The sequence below is a fragment of the Athene noctua genome, chromosome 6 (assembly GCF_965140245.1).
Source record: "Athene noctua chromosome 6, bAthNoc1.hap1.1, whole genome shotgun sequence".
NCBI lineage: Eukaryota > Metazoa > Chordata > Aves > Strigiformes > Strigidae > Athene > Athene noctua.
Window position 1 is genome coordinate 24,889,451 of NC_134042.1, and position 23,157 is coordinate 24,912,607.

Below are 23,157 nucleotides of genomic sequence, written 5' to 3' on the forward strand. Positions count from 1 at the left end.
GGACCTACGCTCCCGGTCCCGCACCCCACTCAGCCCCACAGGGCGCCGCGGGGTGCGCTCCCGGGGACACGCCGCCCGTCCCCGCAGCCCGAGCGCACCCGCCCCGGCAGCGGGGAGCCGCGGGGAGCCCCGGCCCGGCCCGGTCGCCGCCGCCGCCTCCCCCCGCCGCCGGCGCCGGCCCCAACTCCTCATTGGCCGCCGCCGCCGGAGGGAGGATGACGCCCGGGCGGGAGCGGGCGCCGGGGGTATAAAGGCCGGGCGGGCCGGTGCCGCCGCGCTCCCGCCGCCCCGCCCCACCATGCCGCGCGGCTTCCTCGTCAAGCGCAGCCGGCGCCCCGGAGGATCCTACCGGGCGCGCCCGCGGGAGCGGGACCCGGACCGGGACCCGCCGCCCGCCCCGCCGCCGCCGCCACCCCCGCCGCCCGCCGCCGGGGACAGACCCGCCGCCAGGCAGGAGGCGGAGGAGGAGGAGGAGGGCGAGGAGGAGGAGGCCGCCGCCGCTGTCGCCGCCGCCTCTTGCCCCGCGACGTGGCCCCCCGGCGGCGGCTACGGCGGCCCCGGGCTCGCCCCGCCGGAGGGGCCGCCCGCCTGGGGGTCGGCGGGGCCCTGCAGCGCCGCGGGGCCGCGGGCGGCTCTCTTCGAGCGGTGCCTCAGTTCCCCCGCCTCCGCCGAGTCCTTCCCGCTGGCCGCCTCCTTCCCGCCCGCCGAGAAGCTGCTGCTGCAGCCCCGCACGCCGCTGCCCGCCCCGCCGCCGCCGCCACCCGTGCCCGCGCTGAAGCGGCCGTCGCGGACCAAGGCGCCGGCCAAGAAGGCCAAGGCCACGCGGAAGCTGAGCTTCGCCGACGAGGTGACCACCTCGCCCGTGCTGGGGCTGCGCATCAAGGAGGAGGGGCCCGAGGGCCGGCCGGGGCCGGGGCCGCCGGCGGGGCGCACGCCGCTGGGCGAGTTCATCTGCCAGCTGTGCAAGGAGCAGTACGCGGACCCGCTGGCGCTGGCCCAGCACCGCTGCTCCCGCATCGTGCGCGTCGAGTACCGCTGCCCCGAGTGCCACAAGATCTTCAGCTGCCCCGCCAACCTGGCCTCGCACCGCCGCTGGCACAAGCCGCGGCCCGGCCCCAGCGCCGACGGCGCCGCCGCCGCCCCGCCGGGCAAGGAGAACAGCCCCGAGCGGCGGCCCCGCGGCCCCGCCGCGCCCCCGCCCCAGCCGCCTCCGCCCCGTCAGCACCGCGGCGGCGCGGACAGCGCCGGCGGCGCCCCGGCCCCCCCCGGCCCCGCTCCCGGCCCCGGCCCCGGCGGGGAGGCGTTCGCCTGCCCCTGCTGCCAGAAGCGGTTCCGGCGGCAGGCCTACCTCCGCAAGCACCTGGGCACCCACGGGGCGGCCCGGCCCGCCGCCTACGGCCCGCCGGAGCGCGGGCAGCTCGCCTTCGCCTGCCACCTCTGCGGCGCCCGCTTCCCCTCGGCGGACATCAGGGACAAGCACCGGCTGTGGCACGCCGTGCGGGAGGAGCTGCTGCTGCCGCCGCCGGCCGGGCCCCCCGAGGGCGGTGCGGCGGGCGGCGAGCGGCAGGGCTTCCCCTGCAAGCACTGCCCCGCCACCTTCTTCAGCGCGCCCGGGCTGGCGCGGCACGCCAGCAAGTGCCACCCGGCGGAGGGCAGGCAGGTCCTGCTGCTCCAGGTGCCCGTCCGGCCCGGCTGCTAGGCCCGCGGCCGCCCGCGATGGGATTGCTCCGGGAGCCCGGGCGAGCCGAGAGAGTCCCGTCCACGCTGTAATTCCTATGGAAAGTCGCGGTACTCACGGCTACGGAGGCGGAGGAGCCGCCCGCGGAGCCCCGCAGCCCCCCTCCCCTCCCCTTCCCTCCCCGGCCTGCGGGCGCGCAGCGGTGCTGGCCCCGAGGCCCGCTCGGCGGGGTTCGGCCCCGGGCTGGCGGCGGCACCTGCCGGGAGGCGGATGGTGCCGGGGCGGCGGGTGTCGGCCCACCGAAAGTGCATCTGCCATAGCTGCTCTCGGATAGAAGTACAGCTGTATATACGATATTTAAAGAGAGGAGTTATTTTTCGTGAGAAAAGGAGCCTGATCTAGTGACCCTGTTTGTATAGCCTTAGCCCCCGAGCTTCCACATTTAAGTTATTGTGAGGTGTTTCGTTTGCTGTACTAAGATAGTCGAGAAGGTGAATGTTCCTATTAAGTCAATGTCAAGTCATATAATAGCTAGCAAAACGTATGGAAAATGAATCGTGCTGTCTGCTTAATTAAAATACGAGGTGTTGATCTTCTGTAGCTAAGGACGCATCTCCCGCTTTCTCCGTGTTCCTGTACTCTCGTGACCCTGCGGTAGGGCAAACGCGCGTCTTCGGCAGCTGCCCATGTAGAAACCCGCTTCGTTAGTGGCTTGTCAGCGCGGCACGGACAATCGGAAGAAGCGGGGTTGGGTCTCGCCAGGCCGGGCAGCGTGGGGCCCTGCCAGCCCCGGTGTCGCGGGCAGGTAGCGGGTGCCCGATGCAGGCGGCCCTCCCGGGCGGCCTCCGACCCCTCTCCCCTGTGAGCCGCGCTGTTGATGTGAGCTCCTCCGAGTCTTGTGAACAGCTGAAATTAGATCATGAAACAGTCTTTTGGTATGTTGCTAAAGCGCAGACGACAGGCTACCTTCCTCCTCCCTAACGAGACCTACCTTTAGCAAAGCAACCTGTTGTGTGTGTTCCCTGGCTTTAACGGTGGTCTGGCCAAATGCTTCGAAATCCTGTCGAATTTGCCAGCTGCTGACACTTCAGCTGGTATTTATTTATTTATTTATTTATTTATTTTTTCCACACATGAGTGCTTGTTTCTAAATGTGATAGCAGATGAGGCCAAAAATAAGGGCAAGCAAATTCAATAAAGGATTTAAAACAAAGCTCACGCCTTTCTTGAACTCAGCAGGGCAAAGTGGGTCAGCTGGTGATTTCTGAAGAACCGACGTGATCCTAGCCTTAGTCTTTGTTCTGGCACCCTCTCTGAAATGAGCATGCAAAATATTTCAGGCTTTTGATTAGCACCCTGTAAAGCAATTATTACTATAGTTTTATATTTTGTTACAACAAAAGATTCACATCTATCACACCCAAAGGCTGAATGCAAGCAATAAGTGCTTTATTTTAAACGTGCTTCGCAGACTACAATATAACCTAAAGCAGCTAAGATGCTGTCTGATGAAGGAGGCTAAACTCACAGCTTGCTCTTCTCTCATGACAGAAATAAAGCACATAAATTTGTGCGTTTTTTCATCATTTGTTGGTAACAGAGACTTAGGTAAAAATGCCCATTTATGCAAGGAAGTGAGTTCTCCCCTGGAGAAGGTCACTATGTGTTTTTAAATTGTCATTCTCCTTTCTCCACTTGTGCAAAGACAAAATGCTCTGGACCACACAAAACTGATGATTATTAGCTGCTTCTACAATTAGCACTTGAACAAGCAGCCTGCAGGAGGGAATGTCCTGTGCTTTGTGTTACCTGTGGAGCTACCTGTATTGTATCTGCTAGGTCCGGGAAGGGGCGGGGGGTCAGGGGGAAGTTTTCAGTATGGTGTTCTTGTGATGGGTTGGGAAAGAGCTCCTAAGAACTTGTGCGTACTTTTTAATACAAATGGAAACTAAGCCGTATATCGCACTTAACTGCTCCACATGTAATACGGTGTTCTTCTATAAACTGGAGTAAGAATCTAATCACTGAGGTGAATGACTAATATACAAAAGGTGGTAAGAATAATTTTATTGTATTATTAAATAGCATGTCTTCTCTTTAACCATTACAAATTTGTAGATACTACATGAATGACAATACATAATTTATCTTTTTATTGTTGCCCATATGATGTATTTACACATGCAGTTAGTACCGATGTCATGCTACATTTTGTTAACAGCATTTTGTTGTTTGCCAGACTCAAAATGTGAGCATTTCATCTTCTGTAGGAAAATATCTCTGGGTGGGTGGAATGCGTGTACTATCTGCACTCACAGGGTTGGAATTGTCAGCATTTCAGGTTAGGCTCCCAGAGGATGTTCCCTTTTCTTTTCTAGTACACATCATCAGAGCAATTAATTTCTATCAGGAAAGTGTTTTAGTTTTGTTTGGTTTTTTTTTTTGTTTTTTTTTTTTTTTTTAAATATAAGAAACAAGAATATACATCTAACCCCAGCAGCCTGGTGATAGAGGCTAAAACTCATGAAACTTGATGGCATTTACTATTGATACCACTTGGAAAAGCAAACATTATAAAAATATTTGGAAGCCAAGCGTAAGTAGAATTTCAGCACAGTGATTTTTTTTCTGGCATAGATTATGGCATCACCTGCACATTATGAAAGGATACGTTGCTTTGTGAAGAAAGAGTCGGTGCTACGAGCAAGTTACTTTGTTTGGACTCTGTAATGCTTGAAAGGCTGTTGAACCGTTTTATTCTTAACATAAATAATCTGTACACATCCTGTGCATTAACATTGTGACATCTGACAAAGACTTTACAAATGTAACTTCAATTTAAAATTGTACATTAATTTTCAAATTGTACATACTTCTTTCTTTGTTACAGAGAAAATTGCAATGGGGCACAATAAATATAGTGTAATCAAACCGCAGTCTCCAATTCCATACATGACTCAAGATCAACCAGAGTTAAAAATGACTACTGTTCGATATTGTAATCATCCAGGAAGGTAAAAGGTGCAGAGGACAAACTGCACTGCAAAAAAAAAAGGAAACGGGAAAAAAAAAAAGGAAAAGGAAAAAACAAAGGCAGCCCGGAGTTTAATAAAAAAACAAAAGATAAAATATTAAAGTAAAATTCCAGTGTTACTGTTTAAAATAAACATACACAAAAGGGGTATGCAGGGGATGGGCACACACACACTAGAGACATTATCCTCTAACAGAAAGTGGTGAGTGGCTGCGGGAAGGGTGGCCGATCGCTGTTCACTAGAAAGCTGCAGCCATCTCGCCACTTAGGACTTGTTGGCCGAGCCAGAGGAGCGGCGCAGTTTCATGGACATGCGGCTCTTGCTAGTCCGAGGAGACATTGGAGAGGCTAAGTCTGTTCCATCCACCTGTGCTGTTGCTGCTGCTGGGGTTTCTCCCGGCTGAGTCTCTGGGCAGAAGCCTGCAGAGGACAGCAAGAACCAGACGGGTCAGTGCCGCCTTCCGCACTCGCAGTGCGGGATCTATTCACAAGGGGCAGAGAGGAATTTCAGTGCTGCTGTCACTCCCACTGCATCTCCTAGCCCTTTACCAGCTGTGGGTGATGGTACTGCACGTGGAGCTAGAAACTGCCACAAATCCACCTCTAGAGAAAAGAGGATGCCAGAAACCACTGAGCTATGGGACTGCAGAACCCCCTCGCCCTCGGCAACTGAGGCAGCACTGAAGCGGGCAATGTTCTCCCACTAACCGGGAGAACGAACACCTCCAGTTCCCTCGCAGGGATGGGGAGGCATTACTCAAACCACAACCCAAAAGAATTCAGTCTTTAATGAGAACATGAAGGTTAACAGCTCATTGCGCATGAAGGGAGCTCTAGGAATGCAGCCGAAGAGGTGGAGTGAAGCAGGGGCCAACTGGGAGAGCAAAACATCTCCCATCCCAACTTCAAAAGGCAAATTCTTATAGGGCCCACAAGGCAGAAGCTTGAACAGATCATACTAACTGGATGCACTATACGTTCATGTTTCTTTGTAAAAGGAACAAGATGAATTTGAGATAACGGTATGTAGTTCACTAGCCCAGTGCCCAGAGCTATGCTCCAGTGAGCCCTGAGTCTTCACTGCAAGACGACAAGGCTCTTCCCTACAAACAGCCCTTCTCCAAATCTTCCACAGAGATACAAAAGGAAAAGGAGAAAATTATGTTCTCCTTTCCGTGCACAGAAAATTAACACCATGATCTCACATCCACAAAACTAAACTGCGTTTTAATTAGCCATTTACAGAGACTGACAGCCTGATTGAACTCAACTACGTCAGTCACCACTGATCGCTTCTGACCCGTATAAAAGTATGGACAGAAGCTTAGCCCTGCAGAAGTCAACGGGGAAACCCCTGCTGACTTCAGTAAGCCAGTAATCATTTGCTGTTTCTACCACATCATGGTATTACTGGTAATTCTTTAAAATAATAATGCAATAATCAGAACTGAAGACCTCTCTCCCTCAGCATATATTTCATATATAAGGGGCGCAAAAACCATTCAAAACTGATCATGATTTATTTTGAAAGACTCCTCTAAAATCAAATGAGGTCATCACTTAAGAAGTCTAAGAGTACATTTAAAACATATTGTCATAAACCTCTGTGATTTAGTGACTTGGCCGTCCTCCTCGCCTGGTCCATCACCTGCCTGCTCCAGAGGGATGGCACGGCACTTTCTATCTTTTTCAAACTGACACAACCCATCGAAGTGACAGGGAGGAGAAAGGGCTGTTATTTGTTCCCCAGCTGGTGACAGTAATTCTGTTCATGAACTAGGTACTTCACATTGCCAAACAATCTGGAAAAGCATGATAATGCCTGACTCACTGTGCCTTATAGAAAAAAGCAGGCAGGGAAACATGCACTCTCATTTTCTGAAATTCTATCTTGTTCTAATTTTACAAGGAATTAAAGCATTTCAAATGGTGGAAGTTAGAGAACAGAAAATAACCGTTGTTGTTTTGCACAGCATACCATTCACAGCTAGCGTGAAAGACCTTCCGTTTCAAGCCTTTGCCCTTTACCTTGATGTGGCCAATGCTTTCTAGTGGAGGTTTTGGAAGGAGAAGAAATATCACAGCATTTCTTTCTTTGTTGAGAATGAAGAAGTGATGAGGAAGGAGGAGTGGAAAGAAGTGAGGAAGGGGGAGGAGAAAAGATAAAAGATAACAGGTGTGAGACATGAGACACGAACCGCAGAGATTGAAGGGTATTAACAGATGAGCACAGAAAACAGAATTTCGAATTTCATTATGCAATTGCTGCTCATGCTACAGGTTAAAGAGAGTGATGAGTTAGTTATGTGCAATGAAGCAACAGCTCTGAAATCCGGCGTCATACTTACCAACTAAGCATTACAAGAAAAAAAAAGGAAGAGAAAGAGAAAGAAAATAATTCTATAACATTATCCAGATCCAGCAACCTTATTCATAGCAACTGAGATACATCCTAAACATTGTCTGAAATGCTTGCTTAAACTCTGTGAAAACAGTTAAATACTCACACACATACACACAATTGAGAAGGAAAAACAAATGGCAACTCAATATATGGCTTCTGCTCCCCAGCTGTTTCACAGTATTAAGTATGCTAAAGTTATAGCCAGTCTCAACATGAGACTCCTGAAATCATGCAAAGAAGTAAAACCAAGAGTATTTAAGCTAGTAAGTCTGCATCAAAGAGTCAAATCCTAGTGTGAAATTTTATCACCGGTTGGATAAAGAAAACCTTACAACCCCCCATTATGACAATTAAGGTATTATTCCAGTTGTATTTTAAAATTTTGTTTCTAATTTCTGCAGACAGAAGCACAGATTCACATGTAATGCCATTTTTTTTAAGAAACTGACTTAGAGCTATTGAAGAACAGAAGTCATGTAAAGTGATTTTCACATCTGAACATATCACACCAGAAGAGTGAAGAATAATGGCACTTAAAATATAGTCTGACAGCAGTCAACAGACTGATCAGTAACTAAATTTCTTTGGATTTTAGATAAGCATATATACACACATACGCACATAACACAAATGTGGATATTAAATGTGTATTTATTAAATGTATATAAATAGATATTTTGAAGGTTTTGTTTCCCCCTCAGAGTTTTAAAATTTTCAGTGTAGAATGTTATTATTTTTGTCTCTCTACGCAATGAATTATCTAGTTATCCAAAATATAAAAATAGGGTTAAATAAGAAGGCTTCACTGACAATTGACCTAGAACCAGAAAGTTCTATAAAATAAACAAAATAGATGTGTTAGGATTTTCAAGGGGTTGAAAAATGTCAAGAAGCGATCCATATTTTTCATCTCTTAGGTTTGACAAGTGACAAATATCATAGCCTGATGAGCTATGGTATTTTGGGGCCATAATGTAAAGATGTTTCAATTGCTTCTGAACAAGGAGGTGGATCAACAAAGTTGAAATGCGATGTCTTCACACTCCATTTGAAAATTTTAGGATCTTCTAATAATAGTATGTTGGTTATTTGACTCAGAAATCAACTATTTAAATGTAAAATGGAATCCTAACTACACACAGACTGACTTAGAAGTGAAGTGAGGTGGAGGAGTGCGGAGGTATCATAACACACTCACTGCCATGACTCATATCTCTCGCCGGTTCTGACTTTCAGAGAGGTGAAACATTCATTGGGCAGAAGCCTGACAGGGGGCTGATGTTAGGACAGCATGCTGCAAGGTACGACTACTCTCAGTGCTTCTGGCTTTATCGCACCTTGTTGTCTGGATCAACATTTTCCTGAGTGCCACCTCTGACAATGACCACAGAGGAAAATATTATATGTGCATGTTGGTAACCTTTGATGGTCTTTTAAGACACTTCAGCACCCCTCACCTGACCTCCAGGGAAGAGGGCAATCATTTTTGTACAGCTTGTGCCCTTTGCCACTCTTACAAATTTCTGTCCAAGTCTGGCCAAATCTAGAGGCTTGCTAGAGTCAAGTCAAGTCAATTAAGCCTCTCACTAATTTTGGGAAATGAGGAAAGAGTGAGAAGCAGATGCAGAGAGAAAGACTACAAAAGCAGTTGCAAAGCAAGATGAGGAGGTGAGGAAGAGATGGTCTGAAGACCTGGGAAACTGGAACTGGGTAGGAGAGAAAGAACTAAGAGCCAGACGTGAGAAAGAACACAAGAAAAAAGATCAAGTTTATGGCAAAAGAGCGGCAGAGCCCATGTCCAGTGAAGAATGCTCTTCAGAACCTGTCTGGAAACATGAGTGTTGGGTAAGCGTATTCCCCTCTGACAACTAGTATCTGTGAAACCCACTGGCAAAAATTCCCAATTTTTCCACTAGTGGAGATTCAGGCAGAGGTAAGACAGCTTACCATTACTACCAGTTATTGCCCTGTCTCAGTCTGCAGGAGGTGGTGGTGGATCTAGAGTTTGCAGTTTTGCTTATGAATTGTGGCTGTTAATCAGTTCTCTTTTGCCCTATACCTTAAAACAAAAAAATGGAAGGAATTACACAAGACAAATTCATAAAGTCAAACATTCAAAAACTAGGAAATGCACGGGATGCTTTTTAATTGGACAATCATACTCTATTTTTTTTCAGTGGACTCATTTCCTTAAATGTAGAAAGTTGACCTGTTTGGGTTCCTAGCAGTCCGCACGGAATTTACTGCCTCAAAGTGCTGAGGATCCTCGGCTTCACCCAAGTGGTTGACTTAAGGACAATAGTTCAGAAGTGTATAAAGGTCTCAGTAAGTTTTGAGGTTTTGCTCTGATTTGGAATGAAAAAATTTCTTCCTAAACTTGGTCTGGAGAAGAGATAATGAGAAACTCTTCCCAGCCCTGCTGTCCTCATACAGCCCTCATTTCTGTATTTCAGCTTCACTTCCAATCACAAATTTCAACCACCACCACCACCAAGTGTTGCTTAGACCCTTCTACAGCGAGAAAAGCACCATCATTCTCATCCATGAAGGGTGATACAAGGCCAAAGAGATTCTCAGTTCAAAGTTACACAGCAAGCAAGCAGAAGAGATTAAGATGCAGGCTGCTGAATCTGAGCTTTTCTTGTGCAAGGCTGAACCATCAATTACTTCTACATTCCCCTGCTTCCCTGTCTGTATGATGGCATCCCCACTTACTTTGGGAGTGGGGCAACAGAACCATTCTGAACACAGGCTTGAAAATATAGGAATGATTGTTGCGATCATTCCCCAAAGTCTGATGCTTCTATCACAAGGAAAACACTATGACTAACGTAGAGAGGCCCCTTCTTTATAAGGTTTACTGTACTGAGGTAATACTTTTAATAGGAAGAGAGGGAAAAAGAAGATAGAGAAGAACCAAATCAAGACACCAGTACATTTTAAAGCTCAGAATCTTAGCATCATGGGGTCAATAAGCCCTTCAATATCATTGAGCTTACCATTGACAGTTGCCTCAACCTGTTGTGATGTTGCAGAAATCTGGTTTACTCAATACTATAGGAGGAGTTACTCTATTTAACAGAGCATTTGCAGTTACTCTATTTAACAGAGTCAGCACAAAGTAAAAAATACAGAGGAAACAGAATTATATTCTGTGATTAAGTGCAGGTAAATCTCATTTTTTTTTAAATGTACACATCCACTACTAGTGAGGTTTCTAAACATGGGAAGGTGGACTTGTCAGATATTTTGACATGGCAAACTAAGTATCTAGATAAAACAGCTGCAGCCACAATCACACTGTATTGAAGAGCAACCACTCTAAGGAAGGAAACGGCTTTTGTTGAGGGCTGAACCTTTGATATGTCGATCTGAGGAAATAGAGTTTGCTACCAAATGGCATGTTCTCTATTTGCTCTGATTATCATAGCTCAAATGAAAAAAATGGCATGCTGAAACCAGCCAACAGGATCACAACAACAAAATTACAACACCTGGTGATGGGCTGTAGCAGCTTCACAGTTTCTACAGACCTTTCTTAGAAGAAGAAATTGTATATATTTTATAAAAATTAAACACATTCAGCACTGTAATCTTGAAGATCACAATCCAATTAAAGAATCAAGTCTATAATATCTAAAATGTGGAAATTTTTTCTAGTCTCTTCTGGATTAAATGTTTTGTATTTAAATCAATAACTTTGATGTATTTTTAGAAGCTGGCCAGGAATTTTCAGATGACATGGACACATCTGGCAGGCAGCCTGCAAGGTTTTGTCTGAGTCATCTTGGGGGTGATGAATGTGTGTGGATTCCCAGGCAGGACTCCAGTGGCACTCCTATGTACAATCCTGGCACAATTCAGAGCTCCATACCTATCTTTCAAGAAATCTGCCTGTTATAGGGACCCTGGAAACTTCGGGGTATCTATTTTTTTAATAGCACATCTGGTGGACTCTTTTCTTGGGCTCACAGTCCATCAATGTTCTGGGTCATCTGTAGCCACCTTGCTGTCTGCCTTTGCTAGAACTGGAAACCAGTGGTTTCCAGGCTAACCTTTTTGGCACATGACTACAGTGTTAATTTATACCTGCCTCAGGCTTTAGAATTTGTGCCCTCTGGAGTCAGCCTGGAGGCAGATAGTGTGGTGCTACTCCAGGCACCCTGTCCTGGAAGTGAGTATCAGAGCCTCGGGAGTCCCTGATCAAACATGGGTCAGCCCCCAGGCTGCAAGCAGGATTGCCAGAGCATCCCCAGCTTCCCTGGGCTGAAACAAAAGCTCAGAGTCAGGCAGGTCTGAGGACAGGTTGTTTGACTCTGATGCCAGGTCACACTGTGCTGCAATCCATCCTAGGAAGCTCCTGGCTGCTCCTGACTGATGTGTCGGTCAGTTCCACTGCACAGCACAAGGTCCAGAAGAATGGGGCCCTCAGGACAGGACATCATGTTTCATGGTATGTAAACACAAACAAGCATACGTGCAGATGTGAAATATATCAGAAGCTCCTATTAATGAGATTCCTGCAGAAAATTATTATAGCTGACAGAAAGGTTAAGTCTAAAACAAAGTTTCTAAAAATAGTAATCTTTTTCTAGATCACGTTAGAGACTACCAAGTATGACTAGGACAATTTTTAAAGGAATACAGGAATTGCTGCTATAGAGCAGTATTCTCCAAACTAATACAGAAAAGCAGCTTTGCTTCACCCTGAAAGAATGAACTAGAGGAAGAGGGCAGAACGATTTAGCCTGGAATGAGATTTCTGAAAGTGAACAGGCGGAACTGATACAAGTACACTAGAATACAGAATATATACTAGCCATACAAAAGTGGCTGGTGTTGTGTTCTTACTGAGTGCATTAGGTAGGAAATGTGGCAAGGACTGGTATGCCTGGTTACTGGTTTTAATGTTTCTAATTACAGATTTTTCCTATTTGAACGTTTTCATACATGAAATTATGTTACTATTTTTTTATATTGATTTAATTAGTTTTAAATTACTTTTCATTTTGTTACCCTTTGGTCTTGACTATTTGCACTAGCATAACTATACTACTAACTATACTTTGAAACTGCACCTCATTTCTACTTATGGTTTATACTTTCAAGCAAAGGAGTCTCAATGTTTTAACATCTCTCAGTCATTCTTTCTGTAGTCCTATCACAACTCTTCTGTAATTTTAGAATTTATTTCTGCTTATTTTTGCAATTGAGAAACAAATTTTGAGATAACAACTTGCCAAATTATTCTTAGAAAGTTTATTTTATTTAGATTTACAGCTTTTCTGCAGAAGCATTTTGATTTATTCATCATTAAATAAAGGTTTCTGAACAAGGAATTTCAAGTGTTACACATTCTTCTTCTCCTTCTCTCCTATGTTATCACTGCAGAATGTCTTACAACATCAATGAAAGACAGTACAGGGTACAAAACACATCACTGCCATCCAGTACTACTTGTTCATGCTGAGAAACAAAGGTCAACACAATAAAGTGTTACTCATTCAACAACTCTCTCTATCATTAGTTACCTTAATCCCAGAACCAGTGTTAGTGCTTCATGCAGACCTGAGGTTAGTAAAAGACTAAAACTTTAAGAAGATGTAGTGGTAATTTCTCAATCAGTGTGAAATTCTTTTTAGTGTGAACAAGGGCAACAAGGAAAGTTTGCATACAATTGGTTACAAGCTTAGTGCTCTAGTAAAAGTTAAGAGGAACAAAGGGGGTTTTTGGACACTTTGTCTTACCTTCAGATAAACAGAACTGATATTTAATGATCTAAAAAGAGGGGAAATAAAATAATGAAATAATCATAAGGAGTTCAAGAAATTTCAGAACAGGAAGGCCTTGAGTTACTCATTTATTTTACAGATTTTCTTATTAGTAACTGAAAATGCAGTATCCTCTTATAAAACAGGTATTTCACTGGAAAGTAAAAATGACCTTAAAAGCAACTTTGCAGCTAATAACCTGGAAACAAAATTGATGATTGCAAGGCTCTCTAATTTCCAATTTAAAACTTTGCATTCTAAAAATGCAGTGAGCTTTAAAACTTTATGAGGAAGGTGTACTTAGATTAAAGAACGTATCTACCTGAACTAGCCTAGATGAAGGAGTCCCAACAATTCCACGGAGACTTTATACAGGGGAATGTTATTAAATTCACTGTAAAACTACAGGGTCTGTTTGCTATATTAAAGCAGCTTGCCAATTCTTAATGCCAGGCATTGGCTCATGATGCCAGGGAACAGAAGAAAGATTTAAAGGCAACCTTGCTCAGGTTCTCAAATATGTCTGTATAGTCTCAAATTAATGGTAACTCTTAATGATGTGCGAAGGTCTGAATTTGTAGTCTTTATAAGTAAAGATACTGCATTTCAAGTAAGACTGTATAAAAACAGTTCTTTACTGTACTTCTTACCTGTCTCTGAGGGCAAATGATGGTAAGGTGCTGGACAGAAAACCTGAGCAGCAAAATCCTCAAATGTTGTAGGCTCTAGATGATGTTGAACAATTGTTTGCAGGTATCGTGCTCTCTCCTCATAACTGGTTTAGCCAAGAATTAAGGATGAATTTATATCATGTTCTGTAACCGCTAAATAACAGTGACTAGTAATTCAGAATTCTTGGTTTTGTTGAATACATATCATGTATTTCAGTGACCATACACACTTATTTTTAATTCTTTACATAACAATGATATCATCTGATGGACTTAAGCAATATGAAATATAAGATAAACATGATTAATGTAAACCTTACAGTTCAACTATATTTTTTTTCATGTCTGATGCAGAACTTTTTGAAACATTTTTCAAACAACAGCAAGTTCAATACTTTCTTTTAAGTAATTGATTTGCCTGTACTCTGGTCACAATGAAATACAAAAACTTTACAATTTTTAAGGGTATGGCATGAAAAACCACCTTAGAATTTAACAAAATACATGATCTGGCACTTTTTCGTAACAAACTGCTTCCATAATCCCTAAACACACACACAGTTAAGATAAAAACAAAGCAAAATTTGAGTATTGGGAAAAACACCTTGTCAATTATGCTGTTAAAACAAGCAAGAATATTTGTAAAGAATCCACAGGACCCTTAAAAACTGGCTAACAGGGTGTTGGCAGGGCACTGACAGCAAAATACTGTACTTCTTCCTTTTCCATGTGTTCTCCCTCTCTGATATTATTGACAAGAGACCGGTATCTTGAAGTGTTGTTGCTTTTGAAGAACCCTCTCCAGGCTTCTTGTTCCAGCAGGCCTGATTGTGCTGTTAGCACAGACAGAGCGAGAAAAAGAGAGAATATTTCTGCTGTTCATGAAAGCAACTATGGAAATGGCTGTCAAAATGTAGAGCAGCAGGCAGCAACATACAATTATCAAGAAAAACTACCATGCTGACTTCATGTCGTACAGTTCTTGAACTGAGAAATCAGTTAACCTTTTCTCTCACAACTTTCAAAGTCCTCCAGCTGGACTCAATATGTGGAATGAGGAAGACCTTCAATTATCTTACAGAACCATAAAATGATCAGAAATATTCCCTGGCATTTATGCTTGTGCACACTTTTTTTTCGTATTTTATTTGTAGACAGTGAGATCATTTTCTCCTCACATGGTTCTGTTTTCCTAAAAAAAATTCCAAACAAAGCACCATGCTGTGGAGGAATGCACTCAGAATCATTTTCCTGAAGGTCCTGGGTTCTGATTTCAGATTTGCTGCTCTTTTTTGGGGGAATAGGGACAGTAAGGAAACTACCTTTTGACTCAGTTTCACCATCTTACACACATTTTTTAGCAATGGAAACATAAAAACTGCATTACAAGTGACAAGCGTTTTTAATAACAAGTAGCTAACATTTAAAGTAAATAATATTATTGTCAGTTATGATAAGCAATAAAATTCTCAGCCCCAAATTAAAGCTGGAAACAATACCCTTCATAGCTTATAAAACTACAATGATTACAGAACTTTTCCTATGAAACCTTTTTGCAGTTGTTTTCTCTATAATATTTACAGTAGATTTTGCAGTATATCTAACTATGAAAAAATGTATAGAGAATATATTATCTGAAAACAACTTCTAGTGAATAAAATGATCTTCATCATATTTCCTTAGACCACAACTTAGTTACGTAGTGAAACTGGGAAACAATTTTCCCTCCAAAACCCTGTTCCAAATTCTTTCTGGATCCCAAGACAGCTGAACCTCAGCGGAAGTCTCAGTCTGGAGAAGCTACAATAGAAGCACTGGGACAAAAGAAAAGATATAAATCTCTCATTGTAATGGTTCTTAGGTTGGGGGATAAACACAGTATTGAGTCTTAACAGAGGAGAGTAATATAGCAGAGTTTTTAAGAGCCTATGTATAAGTGGTAGAGGATGAATCTGATGGTTGAAGTCTAAATAATACTACATATCTCACAACTTGTTGAAAAGCACTTTTTTCATTGGGGGAGATTCACAGCTGCTGAATTTTCTGCAGTTAATAGAGTCCTTTGATTCACAGCAGTGCCCCTTGCACAAAAAATACTGGCCTTTGTGTATTACCAGAAACTAATTTTCTATTTGGCTGAAAAGGGAAAAATGGGGTTATTGCTTCTCCCTCCTACAGAGCTTTTCATTATGCCTGATGCACTCAACTTCTAAGCTCTTCTGAGAAAAAAAAATAACTGAAGAGGCAAGAGGTAGAAAAATGAGCTTGTTAGCACATTAGAAGTGAAGTATCTTGGTGGGCCCTAGAAATTCCCAGTGGTGTGTTAACTTATCGCTCTATGCATGCTGGCACTGATAGTCTCCCAATTGATCACTCTCTTTTCGCACCAAAGGTGCTGCCAGGAAGCAAAGGCTGAAGGCCCACAGGAGAACAGGCTGCTATCAAAACAAGCTGTTTTTAAAAGTCTGCTTGAATGGGTAAAATGTTTCATGAAAAAGTAGGGTGGAGACACCTACCTGCTTTTAAAATGCTCTACTTTCAGAGGTCTCTAAAGGAAACCTTTTAGTTTATCCTATTATATCCAAAGCTTATACACAAATAAGGCAAAAATGAAGGAAAGTTACTGCTTTGAATGTGACAAGCACATTCCCATTCTCCTATCTAGGTACCTATCTCCTAACCAAATAAAGTAGTCTTGACACAGATGCTGACTGAGGAGGATAATGATGTTTTCATTACACAGTGGAAAGGACGTGCTTCTATCAGTTCTAGAAGTCTAATTCAAATGTACACTGAGTACACTCAGAGAAAAGTAATTCAGCTAGGCATGTTGCTGCTCGTCCTAACAATCCACAAACCCATCTGTAGCTTGTCAAAACCAGAATCTGCTTGAAAACAAAACAAAAATCTTATGCGAACGCCAGGTCCAAAGCTTGCTCTATTCTGCACTAAGAAATTAAAATCTCCTCAGAAGAACTCCTTTTCTGTATTAGAGATCGAGTAGCTGAGATTGGGATTCTTTTATCTTCTATTCACTTATACTCCAAGAACATTCTAGTATTTTAAAACTCCAAATTTGTATGTTTTGTATGACGTAATCTAGTTCTATGCTGTATTTGAATGCAACTATCTGCAAGAGTGACCATAAACCCATGGTAGTTTATTTCTACATTAACTCTAATAGGCTAGACATTTATTTCTTTAAAACGCTGCTCTCTAGGGAAGAGTTATTAGCACCTACAAATTGAGTAGCACATACAAACTCAATGACTAGTAGTAATAGGGCAATGCAAGTTGTATTCTTACTGTGAATGGATGTTGCCACTGGCATCAGCAATTAAGATGGAATGGGAATGATGCGCAGACAAACCAATGCAGAAAGACTCTGGCACAGAGAGTGAATAAACACTTAAACAACAGTGTTGTGAACGTTCTGCTTCTGAAGAAGGTGCTTAACTGCAACAACAGAGAACGGAAAAAAAGGTAAGATATATGTTAATTATGGGCACTCACCCAAATGTGTCAGCTAAAAACCTACATAAATATGATCTGCAAAAAGTGTAACAAAAAAATCTAATGACTTCATCATACTTTCTCAGTCTCTTCAGGTATCACCATCAGTCTGTCACTCCTTAGCACAAATGCAGGGTACTTATTTTAACTTTATAGTCCATGCCTCTTTGATTCATTTTATCAAAACTACTCTTGACTCCAGTCAGTTAATGTGTATGGTCATTCTCACTCACCCTGACATTTTTGGACAGGTACTTTTGTTATTTTTTTCCATGTGGCTTCTTAGGTCTAGCATCAAGTCTCTGTAAGTGTCCACAAAACAATTCCCCCTCAAACTCTCCCCTTTGCTATGATGTTTACAGAAAAACAAGGAAAATATCTTGGAAGATTTATATCTGTTGTTGTGTAGGTCACACAATTCATGATGTCTACTATTGTTTCACATTTCCCTGAATTTTGTATCTGCCTTCATTTGTTATCTTTGATTTTATACTTCGTTTTTTTACTTCTGGGGGAAAAACATCATCTGTCTTGTGCTGTATTCCACCTCAGTAAAATAAGACTGGGGTCTATGCTAAGGATATACATGTGCCACAATAACAGAAGCAAACCAGCTCTCCTCCTTGCATCTTCATCCACCATCTTGATCTTTTTCCTTTATATCCAAAACAATTCCCTCACACTGCCATTTTTTTTAATCCATGGCTTTGTCAACCTTCAATTTGGTGAGGAAGACTGTTTGCTACATTTTCTCACATCTCTAGTTGCTTAGCCTTTATTTTTCCTTTCCTGTAATTTTAACCATGCAATCTTTACAAAATCCCATACTTCCCATTGTTCAGCCTATTCTACCATCTCCATCTTTCAAATCCTTCTTGAAAGAATTTATCTCCTCACAGTCATTTCCACAGATTTATTGTGTTATTCTGATGACGTTTTCTTTCCACTCTTCTTATTCACACCTCTCAGTGTTAACCTGAATAACACACATTACAATAAATCCACCTAGTATTTTGCAGTTGAAGAAGAGTGGATGCATGACTATGATGTCACAATCATATAGGGAATACCAATCCTAAACCATCATTAACCTGAGGCTGAAAAAATAAAGAAAAAGCAGTTTCAACACAGAGTAAAATTTCCAAGACCTTAATTAAGGATATGGCACTTCACAATTCTGTAATCTATTTATCACCAGACCATCTAAGTGCTAGATTCACAAAAGGGCTGGAGAAGAAATCCTAGAACCTGCTCCAAAGATCATTTGATAACAAACACTTCCTGAGCAGGGGCTGGAATCCAGGGACTCTCCTCTCCCAGGAAAATACCACAACCATTAGGCTATATAGATGAGCATGTACTCTCCCTGTGATTTAGAGAGGATCCTATTTTATATAATGAAGAGCAATTTCATCAGTGAACGGTGTGTGCCTGATTACAAAATGTCCTCAGTCCCAATGGTTAGAACAGTTTTGTAAGATGCAGGAGATGTGGCCTCAAAATTGGAAACCATTTCCTGGCTGATTGACATAACTAGGGAGTTACCTCCTGTTGTGCTTGTGTGGGCTCTAATCCAGAGAGTATACCTTCAAAACGCTTAGCACTGCTGCCTTGCAGGTCAGATGAGCAAATAAATACCTACCTACTCATTGGATAAAGAGAGGCATGAACTGGGAATTTGGCTATTCAGGATAAAGCAAGTACTCAGGCAGCTCTAGTGTGTGCTGAAGTGGGCAGATCTCCAGGGAAGGCTGGCAGTGAAAGCTTTAGATACCTGCGAACTTCAGGGGCATCCAGGACTCAGCATTGGCTGTGTGGAGATTCTTATCACCTATATTTTAGACTCAGGCACCTATAAGGCCAGTCAGGAGGAACCTGAGTCAGATCAACAAAGTAGTTATATGCTCTCAAGACTTTTGAAAAAAAAAACAACCCAGAAAATGTTTTATCATGACAGATTTCCTCAGCAGCTTCTGGAGGGAAGGATTATGCTGGGGAACCTACTCAATGACAGAAACTTAAAAAAGGGCTGAAGAGATGCACAGTTCATTAATGCACTAAAACAGTGATGGAAATATTTGTAATGTCAGATCAGTATTTCATTTGTTCAACAAAATTTGAAAGGAATGCATTTGTGAAGTACTTGAAGTCATCAATGGCAGAAACTGTATTTTCCCAAAAGTCAAAAGAAAGTATTTATCACTTCAGATACCACAATAAAATGTTATGGCTCAACTTCCATTTTAGTAGATGACTTCAAGATGATGTCTGGATGATTTAAAATGCATCAAGATCACTATAGTTCAGGAAATACCCTAGAACTATGAAGTTCCAAATTGTAAGCTCAGCGATCTGCAGGCATTCCTACACCCCTACCAATGCGCTGGTCAAGTCCAGTAGACTGATAACACAAGGTTTTTTTCTTTTTTTAGGAAAAGAAAAAAAAAAACAAACAACCCCGCAACCAGAATTATAACAAAAGGACTCCCCTTTGTGAAAGGAGTAAAAATGTGGGCTCTTCACTGAAGTTTTCCATCACTGTCTCTCATTCAGAAAAACTGAACAAAAGTTAATGAGACACTTCCATGAAACTTTTATTCATAAATCTTCCCTCCTGATGTTTATGTATTTACATATATGTGCACATCTGTGTAGTATATCATGGTATAACTGCATATTGGAATATGTGATTACAATACTGATGGTATGTAGTACCTAAGATTCTTTGATTCTGGTGGCAGGAAAAAGAGGTGGTTTTGATGATTGCCTAGACATACTTCTTACTAAAAAGCCAGAGAATGCACTTCTAAATAGCAAAATGGACTCTTTCAGGTTAAATTACAAACTACTGTCAGAAATACATGTACAGCTGCATCCCTGGCAGTTCCAGCTGTTAGCAAAGTCATCTAAGAACCCAATATATATTGATATGATTGTGGAGAGTATTACTTTGTCAGTCAGGCATTAGGAAAATAATTTAGACAAGCAGAAACCAAAGCACTACTCATCCTTAACTGGAAAATGAAAATCCTCCACCCAGAGATACTTGCTTGTAGGATCAATGGACGCCTGCAAGAGGTTTTTTAATTGCACGTATACCCTATTTATATAAAAGAGATTAACAGTATTTTAAGAAAAGCTATATAAGATGGTACTCTCATTTATTACATTTGCCTGCTCAGCAAATTTAGAAGCACACCTCCTCTTTCCTAGAGAAAAGCCAAATTTGTATTATTGTCAACATACAAAAACACTCCCAGGATACTAAAGACTAAAGGAAGCAAAAAAAATAGTGAGACACGGTGAATAGCATGTGATGGTAGGAGATTTTAAGTCTTGCTCCCTGGCCTGAAAATGTGTGCAAACCCTGGAGAATTAATTGCTACAGTTTGAGGTACTTAAAATGATGAAAGCATCAATTCTATTGGGCAGATTTTTCCTCTTAAATTACAATTCCTGATATCAAAATGTGAAAGGAGGGTTGCCTCCTGTAAAAGACAACAAGTATAGGCTAGGACCAAGGTTTTACAGGAGCTGAAAGGAAAAGTTAGTCATAGCAGAATTTGGTTTCTAAAGGAAGACAGGACAAAACACACACATCACAGAAATAGTAGTTTTTTTCTGGGAAATCTCACTCTGAAAGAAGAGATTGTGCAGTGGTTGTCAAACCAGCTGAACTCATACTGAGTCACAGCAATTTGTACTCTTTGTTGGCTCTTTGAATTAAGGATGTAAGTCAGGCTGCTATTGATCCAGCGTTGGAAGCCCTGCAACTAGCTGTGTTTTGTATGTAGGTGGGTGATCAGTATCAACCGGCCACATCGAGAGGAATAGTTAAAGTTCTCTTATATTCTGAAAAGTGACTCTGTAGAAATGGCATCATGGTGTTCCTTACTGCATTTCAGTGATTTCCACATCTAGTTTGCACAGTATACAAATAAAGAGATTTTTTTTTCCAGCTGCAACTTCTGTTTACTCAAGCCAAGTTGATATCTCAAAGTCAGCCTGAGTTCTTTTCGGTTTCTTAAATACTGCCAATATTGAAAATGGCATATAAATATTTTGCTCTGTGCATCTGTTCACACAGCTATGCTGTAAATGAAAGCAGCTTCTGCATATGCAATTGGAACTTAGCCACTACTCTGATGATTCATAAAGCAGATTTCAGTTCATTCTCCTCATAACTGATACAAGTTTTTTTGGTGAAAGAGAAGAAAATTACTATGCCTGACACTACTAAACAGGTGAAAGAATTAAAAATTTTGTAGTCATCCACAGTGATTTTTTTCTTCTACTGAAACCATATTTTCAATACTAGTGACAGCATTTTTGCAATAAAATGTAACAATATATTTTCTTACTCATTAAAAGGGAACATAAAACTCAAAGGATTCAAAGCTATATTTTAAAAGTAAACTTTTATGTTGCATTTTGTGAAAATGTTTTAAAATTGCAGAAGAGATTGTGTTAATTATCCAAAATCACTAATTTTAAGTAGCAATTTATATGACAATCTACTAATTAATGTATCATTAAAAAATGAAAATAGATATGAAAAACAAGTACCAGACTGCAACTAAAATTTAAGCAAACATAAAATGTAATATCTAACACATTTAATAAAAATCTTTTTCAACACAAGTTGCAACTGACTGCTTTCTGAGTCAGTTTGAGGCATATTTCTTCATGAAGAAATATGGGAATATGTAAAAGATAAATCCATACAAGTTAATCCCATCATTCCAGACATTCCAGATCTTGCAATTTGTTTCCAACGCATGTAGCTGCATCATTCTTTAAATGAATATAATGAAAATTACTTTTTGGTTTTTTACACTACTAAAAAGTTCAATAAATCTGAGATATATTAAAAGGCAACACATACATTTGCCATTTAGAAGCTTTTTTCTTTAAGAGTACTAATCTTACAGCTAAAGGAGATTACTTCCAATATATCTACCCTCTGGTTAAATGGTTAAAAGTCCTGCAAGGTAAGCATAGGCTAAAGTTGCAGCCACTGAGTGTTTCCAAGTTAATGCTATTGCTTTCTGCCTAATTTACTAACATTATATATTGAAAGGCATTGACTTAATCTGAATTATATAAGAATCTTCAATTTTTACAGTGTGAGCACTTTCAAAATTGCTAACTTACTGCAAGAAATTGTAATTGATGTTTACATTTTCAATGGAAAACACAATATAGTTAACATTCTGCAACACTGTCATTCTAGGTAAATCCTTGATATACTGTTTATTTTTATGTTGTTCTACCAGATCTTACAGCTAACTGAATTCTTCAGTGGTTTATAACATCATCTAGGAAGAAAAAGCTGTGATTCATCAGCGCAGACAAAGCTGGGCTTTAATCCATTCCTATAACCATATTGCCAAGTCTATATTGTTTACATTGCGTCTCAATTAAGAGACAGGCAGGACACCTGGTACTTCTTTATCTAAGTCCCACGGGCTGCCAGATGACTCAAAATCCATAACAGGTGCTAAGGCAGTGTGAGTGTAGCACCATTAACACAAGCTAGAATTGGATAAAATTTGGACTATGCTTAACCACTTAAAAACACTCAATTATGAAATGAAAAATGTAACCACTCTGCACCAAGCTCCTTTACAAAAGGCACTTATAAAGATATGTAGAATTAAAGTGTGAGTGGAATGGACTTAACATGAATTTTAATTTTAGTATAAATATTCTCCAGAATTAAAACTATATAAAAGTTGAGGTTTTTAAGACAACCATATAAAAATATATACTTACTGAATTGAATTAATTCTAATTCTGATCATCTGCTTAGGCAGCAAAAATGACAAAATTGATGCTCAGATTTCTAACAATTTCAAAGTTAAGGGAAAAAAAAAATCTGAATTAACAATACGTATGGAATTCTTCAACTCTGTAGAACCTAGAGGACTTTAGGGACTTCAGCAAATGAAAGCATCTTACAGAATAATTTTTTTTAAAAAACAAGTTCAAGTGAAAAACTGTATGATAAAAGATATTCCTTTGCACCAAAAAATCCTACTGCAAATCTCTTTTCAGCACTTTTTCAGCTAAGGTGACTAAATATT

At 41.8% G+C, this 23,157-nt stretch overlaps 2 protein-coding genes across 20 annotated transcripts in view; one reads left to right on the forward strand and one right to left on the reverse strand.

Annotated features, from left to right (window-relative positions):
• The first annotated feature begins 298 nt into the window (after window positions 1–298).
• Window positions 299–1,807, forward strand: INSM2 (INSM transcriptional repressor 2). Its single transcript, XM_074909215.1, has one exon. The coding sequence runs from the start codon at window positions 299–301 to the stop codon at window positions 1,697–1,699; it is 1,401 nt and encodes a 466-aa protein (XP_074765316.1). The 3' UTR covers window positions 1,700–1,807.
• A 1,917-nt stretch (window positions 1,808–3,724) lies between these two features.
• The window catches only part of RALGAPA1 (Ral GTPase activating protein catalytic subunit alpha 1), a 134,902-nt gene continuing 115,469 nt past the window's right edge, over window positions 3,725–23,157 (reverse strand). For 7 of the 19 annotated variants that reach the window (XM_074909900.1, XM_074909896.1, XM_074909887.1 and 4 more), the window contains 3 exons: window positions 13,538–13,662; window positions 6,691–6,805; window positions 3,725–5,132 (listed from right to left, as the gene is read on the reverse strand). In XM_074909900.1, coding sequence (XP_074766001.1) covers window positions 5,036–5,132; window positions 6,691–6,805; window positions 13,538–13,662 — 337 coding nt within the window. In that variant the 3' untranslated portion in view covers window positions 3,725–5,035. Of the gene's footprint in view, window positions 5,133–6,690; window positions 6,806–7,060; window positions 9,176–9,357; window positions 12,583–12,863; window positions 12,895–13,537; window positions 13,663–23,157 lie in introns of those variants that run through there. The other 12 variants (XM_074909898.1, XM_074909893.1, XM_074909885.1 and 9 more) reach the window with 9 other exon arrangements.

Excerpts from the sequence above, each read along its gene's own strand:
- INSM2 (XM_074909215.1), top strand. The coding sequence starts at position 299 with ATGCCGCGCGGCTTCCTCGTCAAGCGCAGCCGGCGCCCCGGAGGATCC.